At 42.5% G+C, this 16,870-nt stretch overlaps 2 protein-coding genes across 3 annotated transcripts in view; one reads left to right on the forward strand and one right to left on the reverse strand.

The window, feature by feature from the left end:
* The window catches only part of LOC143286829 (trans-1,2-dihydrobenzene-1,2-diol dehydrogenase-like), a 166,928-nt gene extending 162,234 nt beyond the window's left edge, over positions 1–4,694 (reverse strand). The window contains exon 1 of the mRNA XM_076594651.1: positions 4,458–4,694. Coding sequence (XP_076450766.1) covers positions 4,458–4,526 — 69 coding nt within the window. The 5' untranslated portion in view covers positions 4,527–4,694. The remainder of the gene's footprint in view (positions 1–4,457) is intronic.
* Positions 4,695–5,208: 514 nt separating this feature from the next.
* LOC143286831 (uncharacterized) overlaps positions 5,209–16,870 on the forward strand; it is a 35,827-nt gene continuing 24,165 nt past the window's right edge. The window contains exon 1 of one of the 2 annotated variants that reach the window (XM_076594654.1): positions 5,209–5,360. In XM_076594654.1, the coding sequence (XP_076450769.1) occupies positions 5,325–5,360 (36 nt within the window). In that variant the 5' untranslated portion in view covers positions 5,209–5,324. Of the gene's footprint in view, positions 5,382–16,870 lie in introns of both variants that reach the window. The other variant, XM_076594653.1, reaches the window with a different exon arrangement.

Below are 16,870 nucleotides of genomic sequence, written 5' to 3' on the forward strand. Positions count from 1 at the left end.
AAGATGACTGGGGCCCTCACTGCTTACATGCTGAGGGACCACTTCATCAGTGGCCTCCGGAACACCTTGTTGAAAAGGGAGCTGCGCCAGGTAGTGAGGCGAGAGCCTCAAACCACCTTCATCCAGGCAAGAGATGAAGCCCTGAGGCTGCAGAGAGAGCTGGAAGAGGACCAACAACAGCAACAGGCCAGGGAACAGATGGCACGACTGGGGGACAAACTGTTGTTGTTAGAGGGAAAAGTCAGGTCCATGCAGGGGCTAGTGTCAGGTCTAGTTGGTCAGAGAGATGATGTTTTAGTTAAGAACAGGGCTGTGGGCAAAAAGAAAAAGAAGAAAGTCGGGAAAGGAAAAATCCAGTCAGCAGTGGGGAATAGGATTTCCCCAAACCACAACAAGGGTAAGGATTTTCCCAAAGTAAAGAGCAAGGTTTCCCACAATGAAATACACAGAGACTTCCACAATGGTCTCAAGGGGTGGGATCACAAACTGGAAGAAAGGATTTCAGATAAACTGATGAAGAGCCATTCGGTAGGTGACTGCAATGGTGATGATCCATGCCGGGATGAATGGGTGCTGCTGCCCATGCCACCTGATCCAGGGATTCCTGGTCAATGTTGTAAGAGGGAGAATGACATAGACTGCCAAGCTGCAGTCAAGACTCCCAGACCATCAAGCAAATCAGTGTGCACTGGTTTGTGTGAGACTAGCACCAGGTTTCATCTGAAGCCTGAAATGCACATGTCTTGTGGCTCAAAAGGTGCTAGAATGTCAGCTCAAATGGATAGGAACTGGGATGGGAGACTGACAGGGTCAATACTCCCAAAATATAGTGCTATGTACAAGACTAATGTGAACCACCTTTCAGTGAGTAGACTTGCTGCTGTAGCTTGCTAGTGGATCTGTATTTTGCGTACAGGGTGATGTTTTAGCTGGAAGTTTAATGCTGCTTTTCATGTTTTATGGTTATTCAGTCTGTTGAAGTTACCATTTCTATACTGGCCTTTCTTGTTTAAGGGTTTTAGGTATTGCTTTTTTGTTGTTGACAATGTTCTGCATTTATTTGCAATATGTAAGGGTGACATACATCAGATAATGTATGATGACAGGGATTCCTGTAAGATCCTTATGTATTAATGTTTTGCTAATACCCTTTGTTGGAGAATTTGTCTCACCATTTACATGAAGCAAATGATTAGTATGCGATCTGCAGCAATGAGGACATTGCTTTCAAAAACAAGGGGTGGATGTTATAGTGTGTCAGGCACCTATGGTGGAAGCATGGGATTTTCTCAGACACACTGCTCACTGATGGACCCCTCCTTCCTACCTCCCTACTCTTCTCCCCCCACCCCCCTTCCATGGCATCTATCCCCACCAACACCCCTCCCCATACCCTCTCTCCCTTTCCCCCCTTCCCTTGGCCAAGTACAGAGAGAGCAAGTTATCAAGAAATACTAAGTAAAGATGGAATCTCCTCTGACCATTCTCTTCCTATACACTCCCCTGCCCTTTTCCCTTCCACTCCCATCACCCTCAACCCCGTCCCCCCCAACCCCCCTCCTTACCCCCCATGTCGATCTCTGGCAGGATGGCATCTGCCTCAATGGTCACCACATGGTGTGGTGTGTTTATCATGAGCTGTTTAGAGCAGAATCAGGGCTGGACGATCTTTCCTCCTCCTTCCTTTCCTCTTTTCACCCCCCCTCCCCTTCTCCTTGACAATGCTGGGTTCTGTGAGAAAAGTGCTGATGTGCAAATCCAGCACTGTTGGTCCCAGATTGGTCTGTTAACTTCAGCCAGTTGGAAACGTTCTGGGTCGGAAGATAGTTTGCATACGGCGCCAGCTTGTGAAGAGGATAAAATGAATAGGCAAGTGGGGTTTCTTTCTTTTCCTTGCTTGGAGCAGGCCAGGAGAGCCAGACGGTCAAGACAGTACCATGGGGGCTGTGAGTGTCAAACTAGCATTTATTTTTCGGACTTAGTTGAATGCTTGATTTATGGTATACTTGGATTCTGTGACTAACACACTGGCTCAGTGGGATTGTGTTCTGCTACATGAATATAAAGTGAACCCTGAAACGTTGGGGGCTGTGAGTAATGCTTGTACTGGTAATTTGGTTTGTTGGCAATTTACTTTCTGTTTATTTTTTTTGAAACAGTTTGGAGTTTGTAGAATTGTGATGTTGTGTTACAAGAGCATTGAGAGATCCTTTTTAGCTGATGTGGTATTTCACAGTTAAAGTAACTGGAATGTGTTGATGCAGATACCATGACCTGTGAGAGAACATAGCCAGCATGTGTATGGCTTAACTGTATTTGAGGCTAGTGACTGAGGGAAAAGTGGTTAAAATACACAATGTAGCCAACACATGACTAAATGGAGTACTGGTTTAGGGTATTTGGGTATCCCCCCCCCCCTTTCCTGTTTCCTACAGGTTGATATTATGGTATGATGCTTGGACATCATGTTTGGGTTTACAGGTTGTGCATCTTGGCTTACATAAATAATAATGTTCAGTAACATGTCAGTGGTGTGTCAATTGACATACTGTGGGAACAATGTAAGCATTCAGTCACAAAGAAACACAGAGATTATGTGTGTTGCATCTGTGTAGAATGTTTTGGTTGCAATAGTTGGAGTTATTCTGAGGTATGACATACCTATTTTGTATGTTAGGTGGTGATGGTTATATTCAAGGTGAACAAATCTACAGGCTAACTGTATGTTCATGCTTTTCCATGTGTGTGCACATGGGTGATAATGCAACATGGGGAACATGTGTGACTTGGTAGTTGTGATTACTATGTGCTGTAGTCATGTGTTATATGCCAGTGGGGTAACACATAGCTGTATGTGTTCAATAAGATTTGAGACCACTGAGAGGCAGTCCTATGTTGGTGCACACAGGTTGCTATATATTTGCCAAATTACTTGGTAACTATATGATTCCCATGTAAAAAAATTTACCAATGAGATACTTTGCAGAGACAAAGTACAGATTTGTTCAGTCTTAATGGAAACAGCTATTACTGTATGGTGATTTAACTGGAGTTAAACACTGGGAGTTTGTAATTGGCTGACACATACTTGGTGCGACAGCTATTATTCTATAGTGGTTTGACAGGAGTTAAACACTGGGAGTTAGTATTTGTTAGTCATATATTTGGTGCACATTAACTTATGTGCCACTGATTGTTGATGGTAAGCTATATGAAGCTTGTTTTACATTTTTACATAGATCTCTTTGAGAAGAGAGTGTACGGCTAGACATTGAGTGTCAGAATGGAGACAGGTTATCTGTGGAATTGTTTACTTGTCCAGACAACAATGATGTTTCTGTTACATCAGTGCAATTATGTCTAGCATATGTTTTGGTATTGATCTAACCTGGGTTTTAATATTGTGTGTGTTCCAGGTGTGCTGTTAAGTTAGAGAAATAAACACCTCAATTCATCTTTCTAAAAGACCCTGCTGTGGTACGAGGAGAGAGTGGATTGTGCACCTATCCTCTGCCTGTTATCCTACTCTACCTCTTCACCTTCTTCTCCAACCCCTACCCCCACCACTACTCCACCCCCCTTTAACATTAACAAAGAGAAAACTGAACTCTATTGCTGTAGGAGACCAAGCTCGTCTCAATGAAATAAAATAGGGCCCTGTCACTTCTACAGTTACATTTCAAACATCAGCTAAATACCTAGGTGTACATATCATACGAGGAGGAAGGTGGCAGAATGGTTAAGACGCTCAGCTGCCAATACAGAGAGTCCGTGAGGGTGTGGGTTTGAATCCCGCTCTTGCCCTTTCTCCTAAGTTTGACTGGAAAATCAAACTGAGCGTCTAGTCTTTCGGATGAGACGATAAACCGAGGTCCCGTGTGCAGCATGCACTTGGCGCACTGAAAAAGAACCCATGGCAACGAGAGTGTTGTCCTCTGGCGAAATTACGTAAAATGAAATCCACTTTCATAGGTACACAAATATGTAAGCATGCACTCAAGGCCTGACTAAGCGCGTTGGGTTATGCTGCTGGTCAGGCATCTGCTCAACAGATGTGGTGTAGCGTGTATGGATTTGTCCGAACGCAGTGACGCCTCCTTGAGAAAGTGAAACTGAAACTGATCATACCTTGACAATGGCTGACCACATTTCATCAGTCCCTGTGTCACTCATGCAGGTTTCATCTTCGCAGACTAGCCTCAGTCAGATCATACTTAACGGAGAAAAACATATGGCTCAGTTGGTTTCCTCTTTTGTCCTGTCCAGACTAGATTACTGCAATTCTACCTTAGCACGTTTACCATCTTCCTCTCCAAGTAGACTACATAAAGTACAGAACAATGCTGCACGACTTGTCATTTAGCAAAAAAGAAATCTGATCATGTCACACCTCTTTTGCATCAGTTACACTGGCTTCCTACAGAGTCCTGCATTCACTATAAACTAGCGACACTTGCCTTCCGACATTTTGATGATTCTCTTCCCCGGCCCGTATCTCTGCTCTCTGCTGGAAACGTACGAACCATGTAGAACGCTAAGATCCAGTTCTGAACTCAGTGTTACTTAAAGACCCAAGAACTAATTTAAACTGTGCAAGGAAAAGGTCTAGTTTTAGGGCTCAAGTACTCCAAATTTGGAATTCTTTGCCACTGTCCCTCAGAAATGCTCCTGATCTCCAGACCTTCAAGTCAGATCAGACTGAAACGCACCTTTTCCGCGGCACGATGGATAGTCGAAAGTCTGTTTGCCACATGGAGTTTTATGCTAGAAATATTTATTTCACGTAATCCTGTTTTAGTGCAGTTGATATATTTAATGTGTCTGGGCGCGCGCGCGCGTGCACGTGTATGTGTGTGTGTGCTAGTGTGTGCCACTGAGTGTGAGTGCGCCAGTGCGCGCGCATGTATGTGTGTCTAAAAAAATGTGTGTTCTTAAGGAATGTATTTCTTTTAAATCTAAGCATTATTTATTTGATGTTTTTATTGTTTCAGTTGGTGGATCATGCTTTTAAAAAAAATTCATTCTGTATTATGTTAAAATCTGGCTCGATGATGTAAGGCGCTTTGAGCAGCATTAGTAATGGATGTCGCGCCATAGAAAAGTTATGAATTATTATTTTTATTATTATTATTAACTTTCACGTAACTGACATATTGCAGTAGATTAATCTGATGTCGATTGTTGTCGTCATGCAGATCGTCTTCGACTCGGAAAAAAAAAAAAAAATTGTGAAACTTGCTCAGGTTTGTAAAAAGTGTAGTAAGAAGTCATTTATGTTTTGGCGGTGGTAGTTACATTCTCCTGTCCATGGGAAAAGCAAAAAGATGTCTTCAAGGGCGACGAAGAGATTCACCCCATTTGTAAGTAGACCGCCCCCATTTGTAAGTTGTGCATATTTTTTGTCTCTTTCCCTTCTTCCTAGAAATGACTAACATGATTGTGTAGTACATGGGGTATTCTGAAGCGTTTAACAGGTTTCCACCACAGTGCCTCAAATCCTCCACTGGGAAGTAATCAACGATACTAGCCAGCAGATAGAGAGATGGGTGGAACACTACTCCGACTTCTATTCCACAGAAAACATGGTGTCCAACTCAGCCCTCGATGCCATCAAGTGCATGCCGGTCATGGAAGAACTTGACGCAGAGCCAGCAGAGGACGAACTCAGAAAGGCCATTAACAGCCTAACATCAGGCAAGGCACCTGGCAGCGACGGAATTTCCCCAGACCTCATTAAACACTGCAAGACTACTCTTATGCATCCTCTGCACACAGTCCTCTGTCAGTGCTGGAATGAGGGAGCTGTACTGCAGTACATGAGGGACGCCAAGATCATCACCCTGTGCAAAAACAAGGGCTAAAAGATCGACTGCAACAACTACAGAGGCATCTCGCTTCTCAGCATTGTAGGCAAAGTCTACGCTCGGGTCCTTCTAATCCGCACGCAGAAAGTGGCTGAACGCGTTTATCTGGAATCACAGTGCGGTTTCCGAGCAGCGAGATCCACGGTAGGTATGATCTTCTCCCTTCGCCAAATCCAGGAGAAGTGCAGGGAGCAGAGGATGCCCCTGTGTGTCGCATTCATTGACCTCACCAAGGCCTTTGACCTAGTCAGCAGAGATGGCCTTTTCAGGGCTCTCCGAAAGATCGGCTGCCCCCCCCAAACTGCACAGCCTGATTGAGTCCTTCCACTCCAACATGAAAGGGACGGTGCAGTTTAATGGTAACCTCTTCAAGCCCTTCGACGTACACGGCGGTGTCAAACAAGGCTGCGTCCTTGCCCCCACCCTTTTTGGAATCTTCTTTGCTCTTCTCCTGAGGCATGCGTTCAGCACAGCGCAAGAAGGGATCTACCTGCAGACCAGATCAGATGGCAGGCTCTTCAATCTCGCCCGCCTCAGAGCAAGGACAAAAGTCCGTGAAGCCCTCATCAGAGACATGCTCTTTGCCGACGATGCCGCAGTTGTGACCCACACCCAGCGGGACTTGCAGTCACTAATGGACCGCTTCTCCCAGGCCTGCAAAGATTTCAGTCTGACCATCAGTCTCAAGAAGACAAACGTCCTAGGCCAAGACACACCATCTCCACCAACCATCACCATTGATGACTACGAGCTTGAAGCCATTCATCAATTCACTTAACTGAAAGTCCACAATCAAATCTTCCAAAAACAAATAAATGAAGTCAAACATATGATCTCATCAGCGAAGACAAACTTCTTTTCTTCTCAAGTTCTCGATGCCACATCCACCAAATCTCTTTACTCTATCATGTCAAATCTTCTCGGCACTGCAAAAAAGACTCCTCTTCCTTCTGCCTACACTTTATCTGAACTCCCCAATGTCTTCTCCTCTTTCTTTTTTGACAAAAGTCCAGAATATTCGTACCATCTTAGACCAGATGCCTTTCCAACCTACTCATCCTGATCCTCAATTCCTCTCCATTCCTTTAATCCATTAACTGAAACAGAAGTCCATAAAATCCTCAAAGAAATGACAATAAAATCCTGTGAGCTCGATCCTATACCAGCCTCTGTTTTTTCCCAGTGTGTCTCACAGCTTCTCCTCACAATCACCAACATTGTCAACTCATCCATTCTCACTGGAATGTTTCCATCCACTTTCAAAACTGCAATAGTCCGGCCTCTTCTGAAGAAATCCAACCTTGACGCAAACATTTTGAAAACTATCGACCAGTTTCTAATCTTCCATTCCTGTCCAAACTCCTCGAAAAAGCTGTCCTGAAGCAGCTCAACAATCACCTTTGTTTCAACTATCTCATTCACCCATTTCAGTCTGCCTGTCGTGCTGACCACAGCACCGAAACCACTCTCCTCCACATCCTGAATAACCTACTGCTAGCGTTCGACTCAGGACAGATCTCCCTTCTCACTCTTCTCGACTTGTCAGCCGCCTTTGACACGATAGACCATTCAATCCTTCTTTCCCGTCTTCATTTTACATTTGGTATCAACGGCACTGTTCTAAACTGGTTCAAATCGTATCTCACTGATCGGTTCCAGTCTGTCATTGTTGATATTTCCAGTCTGAACCCGTTAAAATTGAACATGGAGTCCCACAGGGATCTGTTTTAGGCCCAGTGCTCTTCACACTGTACACTGCTCGTCTCGCTGAAATTATCAACCGCCATAATGTCAGTCATCATTCTTATGCTGATGACACTCAACTCCAGAAGAGTGATACGCCTGAAAAACTGTTGTCGCTCTGTAACTCTCTATTGTCTGGTTTGCCTGCTTCATCCATTCAGTCCCTTCAGCGCATACAAAATTCTGCTGCCCGACTCGCCCTCAGAAAGAAAATATCTGAGTACATCACTCCTCTTTTGCAACATCTCCACTGGCTCCCTGTCTCACACTGAATAAAGTACAAGATCAGCACTCTGTGCTACAAATGTATTCACAAATCAGCCCCTTCCTATCTCTGTGGCTGCCTTCACCTCTACACTCCATCTCGCTCACTACAATCAGCTTTGGATCCACTCCACTTACGCATACCCAGATTCAAACTCTCGACTGTCGGCCGCCGTTCTTTCTCTGTCTCTGGACCTTGCAATTGGAATGAACTTCCTCTTTCGCTTCGTCAAGTCTCCCCACTCAGCTCTTTCAAGTCTGGCCTTAAAACCCACCTCTTCCCAAAATAGCCTCCCTTCCCTGCCTCTTCCTTGTCTTTAGTTTCTCCAGTTTTAGAGTTATGCGTGCGTGAGAATGACTGGTGCGAAAGCGCTTAGATTTGTCTATGCACAAGATTCAGCGCTATATAAGTACCATTATTATTATTATTATTACTTACCATGGGTCCACCATCACCAACAACCTCTCTCTTGACACCGAGATTGACAAGTGGATCGGGACGGCAGCCACAACACTAGCCCACCTCACACAAAGAGTGTGGACAAATCCCAAGCTGACCACGAAGACAAAGATGGCTGTATACAACGCCTGCGTCCTCAGCACCTTGCTGTATGGCAGCGAGGCATGGACCACACATGCTCGTCAGGAGAAAAGCTCAGTACCTTCCACCTGAGAAGCCTACGGTGCATACTCGGCATCTCCTGGCAAGACAAGGTGACAAACACTGAAGTCCTGACTCATGCTGGCCTCCCGACCATGTATACCATGCTGAAACAGCGTCAGCTGCGCTGGCTGGGCCACGTTCGCCGCATGGAAGATGGTCGCATCCAGAAAGACATCCTTTATGGAGAGCTTGCCACAGGGCAGAGAAGCATCGGCCGCCCACAGTTGAGATACAAAGACGTTTGCAAGCGTGACATGAAGGTGCTTGAGATTAATACTGAGTCCTGGGAGGACCTTGCAGATAACCGCAACATCTGGAGAAGCACTTTCAAAAATCAGCTGCGGATTGGTGAGGACAAACTGTCAGCTGCTGCAGCAGAAAAGCGAGCTTGCAGAAAAGGGACGGCAGCCAACAGACCAGCATCAGCTTACACATGTGACCGCTGTGACAGAGACTGTCTCTCTTGCATCGGTCTCTACAGTCACAGGCGACGCTGCTTGGTCCAAGCAGACAGCCGAATTAGACATTAGGTCGGATATACTCTATCCATGGTCAGCCATGACCGAAGGAGGCCTACTACTACTACTACTGCTTGGAAAAAAAAAAGGAAAGAGCGATGACGTCACGAAACTAGGATTGTCAGAGTTATTTCCCTTCATATCGGGTTTGTTGATTCGATTAGAGGACTTTTTTAATAGCCATAACTTTACTTGTTTCTTTAAACATAAGAAGAACTTGAGTTGCAATAGATCAGGGGGTATTATTATTGGTGTAAAGAAAAGGATTGAAGATAAATGTAAGTATGTGCAATCCAGATCTCAGTTTGTATCCTGGTGTGCTTTTGATAAAAAAAATTATTCAACACTGACAAAGATGAACTCCTTGGTGGTGTATACACACCACTGGAAAGCTCACAATATGCTTCGTGACTCTGTTTTGCAGACATGGAGCAAGAAATGCTAGATATTAATAATACTCATGAATTCTATGTACTGTTGATGGGAGATTTAAATGCTCACACTGGTTGTAGTAGTGATTTTGACTCTGAAGATAACACTGTCCTAGTACTAAAACTACTATTGAACACTGACATGTTTCTTGACAATATTGATCAGAAACCCTCCCTCACATTGAGCAGCCTTGGTATCCCAATAGAAATACAGAAGTTAAACATAGTGTTAATAATTTTGGAAAACCTCTCCTTAATGTATGCCGCTCAAATAACTTCTATAGTTTTAATGGCAGGCTAGGCGATGACGTTAACCATGGAAAAAACACAAACGTAAAAGACCAAAGTACTATTGATTATGTGATTGGTGAAATTCAGTTAATGACACAAGTCCATGATTTCAGAGTAAATGAGTTTGATCCTACACTCTCAGTCTCAGATATTCTTTGCTCAGTCCATACAAATTTTGTTATGTCAAGTAAATCATGTGTAAATGTAGAAAGTACTGCTCAAGCTAGACATGACAGTGTTACTCAATTGACTTCATGCAAATGCAAGATTGTTTAGCGTAAAAAAAATGTACCAAATGATGCTTTTGTTGTTAGTGATGAAGACATGTTATCCTTAAAAAATATGAATGATGATGATGTTAATGACATGTATGATTTCATGAAAAAGGTGATCTTGAACACTTGCAGCAAGTATGGCATGCTTAAATCAACAGCTCCAAGATCCTCAACAAACACCAAATATGTACACCACACTAAGATGGTCTGGTTTGACCAAGCATGTCAACTCAGTAGAGAAAGATACAGCACATTCAGAAACGCTCATCTGAATAACAAGGACAATGTGATTCTAAAATAAGAGATGAAAGCAGCATGTAAACAGTACAAATCCACAGTTCAAAAAGCTGAAAAAAGGTACAGAAAATCTGTAATGATATAAGAAAAATGAAATCACGTGATCCAAAATACTGTTGGTCTCTCATAAATGGGAAGAACCATAAACAAGCAACAACATTTCCATTAGACAAATTCAAGGAACACTTTGAAAATTTGTCCAAAATTAATGTAAGTGACCAGACCGTACTCTCATAGGAAGAAGAAACTGACAGATTATTGGGAGTATTTATTGAATCAGGTGAAACAAAAACAATTCTAAATAAAAGCTTCACAGAAGCAGAACTTTGTTCTATTGTTAAAAAGCTAAAGAATAATAAATCCCCTGGAATTGTTGGAATTATCAGTGAAGCCATGTATCGTACCTTTGATAAATTAAAACAGTTTTGGTGTAATTTATTCAATAGAATATTTGAAACTGGCACCTTACCAGATGACTGGCTCACTGGTACCATTGTCCCCATTTACAAAAATAAAGGAGACAAAAACAACCCAAATAAATACACATTACTCTCATGCAGTGCTAAATTATTTACTGCTGCACTCAGCAAAAGGCTATGCACCTTTTCTGATACCTCAGATATTCTTTCCGAAAACCAGGCTGGCTTTAGACCTAACCACTCCACAACTGATCACATTTTTTAAATGAAATGTTTGGATGACATAATGAGAAACAGGAAGAAAAAATGTTCTGTGCTTTCATAGATTATGAGAAAGCGTTCGACAAAGTGTGGCATACAGGCTTATGGACAAAACTCATTTGCTCTGGAATCAGTGGCAAATTCTTCAATATTGGCAGGAACATGTATAAAGGAATTGTTCCATGCGTTTTCTCAAATGGTGCCATTTCTGAGTCTTAAGCAGTTCATCAAGGTGTTCGTCAAGGTGAAAACCTATCCCCCTTTTTGTTTGCTTTGTATGTGAATGATGTGGAAACCCACCTTATCTGGAATGGTTGCTCCCCTGTTGATACGGGACTAAGCCATGATGAAAGAGTATCTGAATACTTCAAACTATTGCTAATTCTGTATGCTGGTGATTCAGTAATATTTGCTGACTCAGAAGCTAAGCTTCAGAAGGTGCTAAATGAACTAGAAGCATATTGTAATGACTGGAAAATAAGTGTGAATTGCTCCAAAACAAAAATAATGGTATTTTGTGGTAAGAAAGTAAATTACCAGTACCCGTTCACACTTAATGGAAATACTCTAGAACATGTTACAGGCTTTAAATACCTAGGACTGACTTTCAGTTTCAATGGTAAGCTTAACATAGCTGTGAAACAATTAAAAGATCAGGCCAGACGGGCAGTGATGGCTCCGTTAAGAAAAAGCAGAAAACTTCAGCTCCCTATTTCTTGTCAAATAGACTTATTCAATTCACTGGTCATGCCAATATTAACTTATGGTTGTGAAGTTTGGGGTAATAACTGTGTTGACATTGCCGAATCATTACACTTGGAATACTGTAAATACATACTCCGGCTTAAGAAAAACTGTCTCATCTGTGGTGAAACGGGACATTTCCCCGTGTTTGTGCATGTATATTGCCGAATCATCAAATTCTGGCACAAGTTGTCCATTGACACATTGACTAATAAAAAATTCTCCTCTCGCATGCTGAATACATTAAGTTAACTGAATGTTTTAATTTACAAATACACAAAAATGACTGGTTACTTAAATTCAAACAGATTCTAGATGAAGTGTAGTACTATCCACAATTTGTATGAACCGCATGGCTGATGAACAATCTGACCCAAAGGCTTAAAGATAGTTATACACAAAAATGGGTAGAAACTTGTAACTCTACAAAAACCAACAACTACAGTTTATTTAAAAGCCAGATAGCTTTTGAAGATTATGTAGACATTTTGCCATTTTGCTGTAGCATCTGAATGTTGAAACACAGAACAAGTAATCACAAACTACCAGTTGAGAAAGGGAGACACATGAACATACCACAAGAAGCAAGATTGTGTCATTTTTGCGACATGAATCGAGTGGGAGACGAATACCACTTTGTCATGGAATGTCCTGCATTTCAAAATCTCCGCAATCAGTATTCACCTAAGTATTACAGAACACGTCCCAACTTCCACAAAAATGCAACATTAATGTCTATTACTTAGTATTAGTAAGAAAAAGTTGCTAAATTTTGCTAAATTCATTAAAGAAGGTTTCAATATGTTTCGTTGAGAGCCAGTTTCAGTCTCGATTCTTTACCACTTATGCCTTAATTAACTGTACTTGTTGAATAGAAATTAGAACAGTGACGTGTTAATCTTGACACTGCATCCTGTACATATCCATTTGTAATTGCATGATTATATATTTTTTTTTTATGTCTTTCTCTCCTGTATATATCAAACCAATTCCAGTATTACTGGCAAATGGGTGCTAAAATAACAAATTATTGTGTATTTTATTTTGTTACACCATGCCATTGTTGCTATGCTCCACTTAACCCCTCAGTTCCTAGTTCAGGCTCAGAAGATACATAGCCGTATTGTAAATTTATCTAAGTTGTGATCTGTGCATTTGTCTATGGAGTATTGTTTTCACAATTCCTATCGCATTGTATCAGACTGATGATTACATTTGGCCTTTTATTTTATTTCATTTTATTTTTTCCCCATTTGTATTATCCCCCCTTTTATTTCTTCTTTTTAAATCATCTTCACTCTTCCTCTGTGGCCGTCATCCTGTTATTGTCATGTTTTCTTGTTTCTATGTGACTCAAAAGAGTTAATGGGAATAAACAAACTCTGAAACTCTGAACTCGATGATCTGACTTGCTCAAACATCTCATGGCTCCAGATCGATTAACAAGTGTAAAATGGAAAAGCAAAGGAAAATAGGAAGAAGGTTGACAAGTTTGATCTTGAGGCAAGATGTCCATACATGGATAAACTTAGCTTTGTGAATGGCTTCAACCAGTACGATTCAGTTGAGAGTAATCGTGTCTGTGTGTGTCACTTTCGCTCTGTGTGTGTGTGTGTGTTCAATTTTACGCCTGTTCACTAAGACGGAAAAAAGTATGCGCGTTCCGTTAGAGTGCTATCGGTTTGTGTGCTTGTATGAAGTGATCTAAAAATTTAGATCAGTGGCTTGTGAGTGTGTTTGTGTTTTTGTGTGGTGTGTCAATGTGTCTAGTGTGTTAGTGTGTGTGTGTGTGTGTGTGTGAATGATTCATTGTGTGCTTTGTGTGTGTGTTTGTGTGTGTGTGTGAGTTTGTGAACGTGTTTCACTGTGTGTGTCTGTGTTGTTTTAGAGAGAAAGATAGAAGGAAGGGGAGAGAGAGAGAGTGTGTGTGTGCATGCATGTTTGTGTGACTTATGTATGTGTGGGGAGGTTGGTTTCAAGCTATGTGAGCCAACAGCTCAAGCACGCATATGGTGGTGGTGTGTCCATCGAGATCGATGATGACCATCGTTGTCATCCAGCTGGGGGATGGGGGGAGGGTGGTGGTGGGGTGGGGAGGAGGATGCTCATGAATCTATCTGTGAATGCACAGATGGCTGAATAGTCCAATCTGTGCACGAAATGTTCGCTGACAGTTGGGGCAGACAAAGACAGGCATACCATTGTCAGGGAGCTTGTTTGCTCGTGACTTTCTGGCCTGCCTCTTCTGAACAGCCCCGGGGTGTGTCGACCTTACTCTCTCGTCCGGGTCCACCAATTTCCAGTGGCAAGACTAAGTCGAGACGATTGGAGGATGAGCACGGATGCAGTGGATGACCAAGATATCCTTTAGGTGTCTCATCTTGCTCTCTGCACTCGACAGTGCTTTGCTGTAACCGCCTTCCTCTCTGTTGAACCGATAGGTTTCTTCCGCAGATTCTGCCAGACTTCGCATGCATGGGTAGACACACCCCGGGGGCCAACTGCGTGTGGCATGCACATAGCACGGTGGAGCTAGATGGCCGTCGGTGGCTCTCCTGAGCCAACGCCCTTTTATGGATCTCCATAAGGGTGTCTCGCCACACGCATCACCAGTCCCGGAAGGGAGCGGTGGGAGTGCCGGTTTAGTCGCCGGTAACCCGACCCTGAACAGGTTGTACTGGATTACAGGTTACCAGTAGCAGATCTAATGACCTGACCTGACCTGAAAGCACGCATATACACACCCACACTATCACAACACAAAACAAACCCACATACTGACACTGCACACATACATACATACACACACAGATGTGACAGAATACAGGGCAATTTTCACACAATTTCACCTCAGTATGTGATACAGTGATAGGGATAAGATGCTGTCCCCCCCTCCCCCCCCTCCTCTTCCCCCCCATTCCCCCCCCCCCGAGGTTTCCATTTACTCTTTTTGTATACATTCTAAAGTGGGCAAGTTTTTGTGTATGTTCTGTCTTTTGTATGCATCTGACATTTGCTGTATGTGAAGGATGGAATTTTCACTTCAGCACACATTATAGTCTTTTTCTCCAATACTGATCCACAGTCAGCAAGAAAAGATCCCCAAACAGAAGTTTATTTTAAAATCCACTTTCCTCTGTTATGACTTATGTGCTTACAAGTTACTTGCTCACCCTCAACAACCTTTTGAAATGAATGATGTAAAACCTTTTGGTATTATACCTACATAGTACGTATCACTGTATGATTTTGTTTGTGATGAGAATCTGTCATGTCTCCTCCATGAAGATTAGATGGTCTTTTCATGAAAATTTCAAAGCAGTCTATTACTGCTACTTTTTACTTGTAGATGCCATCTCTGAATATTTCAATCCTCAAACAAATGTGGAATTTCAGAAATACATTTTCAGATGTTGTGAACAGAAAGGTAATGTGGATGACTACAATGGCGAACTGGATCAGTTAACAACTATCTGTGGCTTTGACAATACAGATGCTAAATCAAATCTCAATTCATTGCAGGCTGCCAAAGTATCAAGGCATGTGAAAAGGGATTGGCAACCCCTGGTATGACTTTGAAGGACTTACCTAAGCATGCATATTAGAGCTTACATCAAATCAAGCCAAAGTACCAGCAGAAGTACACCATATTTCTTCATCTAAGAAGCAGCTTCATCATCATCACAATGACCAAAAACAACAGAAACCTATTATCTGTCGCAACTGTGGTGGTCAATGGCCTCATCATGGTGGACTGCGCTCCTGTCCAGCATAAAACAAACGATGCAGCAAATGTTGAAAAATGCATCACTATGCAGCAGCAGCACACCATCATCCTCAGGATCATCAAGAAAAACATCATCAGGCAAATCAAAATCATCCAGCTGGAAGAAGAAATCAGGAAAATCACACATTCACCTGGTCAGTGATAGCAGTGATGAAGAAGTAAGAAGATGAAGCCAATGCTATTGACTTTCAGTCCACTGACCTGGATGATGTTGAATATGTCTTCACAACCCATCATTCCTGTGAACTACCACATTTTGATGTTTCCATTAATGGACATGCTTCCCATTCCTAGCAGATTCTGGAGCATCTATTAATTTGCTATCAGAGCAACATTTTGACAAACTCAAGAAGAAACCCAGACTACAATCGTCTAACAAGCGAGTCACAGCATATGGCAGCAAAAAGTCCATTCCAGTACTTCACCACTGGGTTCATTTGATGCTAAACTGAACAATGATGACATCACTATTACTGCTTCTGTGTTTGTGGTACCAGGTAATGTGTGACTGATCCTGTCGTGGAAGACATGCCAGGCTCTCAAACTGTTGACTACAGTTGAACCATATCAAGCCAGTACACAAACAGCTATTAGAGGAGTACCCCAACTTGTTCACTGGTTTGGGTTGCCTGAAGGATAAGCCAGTTCATCTTCACATTGACACAGAAGTTCAACCAGTTGCTCAGCCATATTGACGAATACCATTCCATGTGCACAAGGACATAGAAGAGCAGTTGAAGAAAGATAAAGAACTTGGCATCATTGAAAAAGCAAGTGGACCAACACCTCCAGTGTCCCCAGTGGTGGTTGTTCCAAAACCCAAACAACCAGGTAAAGTACGTGTCTGTGTTGACTTGTGAGCTGCAAATCGTGCTATACACTGTGAACGCCATGCAATACCAACTCTTTATGAACTGAAGACTATGCTTTCAGGTGCACAAGTTTTCAGCAAACTTAATTTGAATTAAGGCAATAATCAACTGGAACTTGATGAAGAATCTCTCTATTTACATAACAACATTTGCCACTCACCCTGGTCTCTATTGATACTATCGTCTTTGCTTTGGGTTGAATTCAGCAGGTGAGGTCTTTCAAGAGTCAATCAGCCAAGCATTTTCAGGCCTCCATGAAGTTATCAACATCAGTGACGCCATCTTGTGTTTTGGTTCATCACAAACAGACCATGACACCAACCTACGCAACACATTTGAGCAACTCCGACTAATGAATCTGACACTGCACGATGACAAGTGTGTCTACAACAAGAAATCACAAGAATTTCTTAGCATAAAGCCCAGTGAAGTAAAGATCA

Source organism: Babylonia areolata, chromosome 10, assembly GCF_041734735.1.
Source record: "Babylonia areolata isolate BAREFJ2019XMU chromosome 10, ASM4173473v1, whole genome shotgun sequence".
Taxonomy (NCBI): Eukaryota; Metazoa; Mollusca; class Gastropoda; order Neogastropoda; family Buccinidae; genus Babylonia; species Babylonia areolata.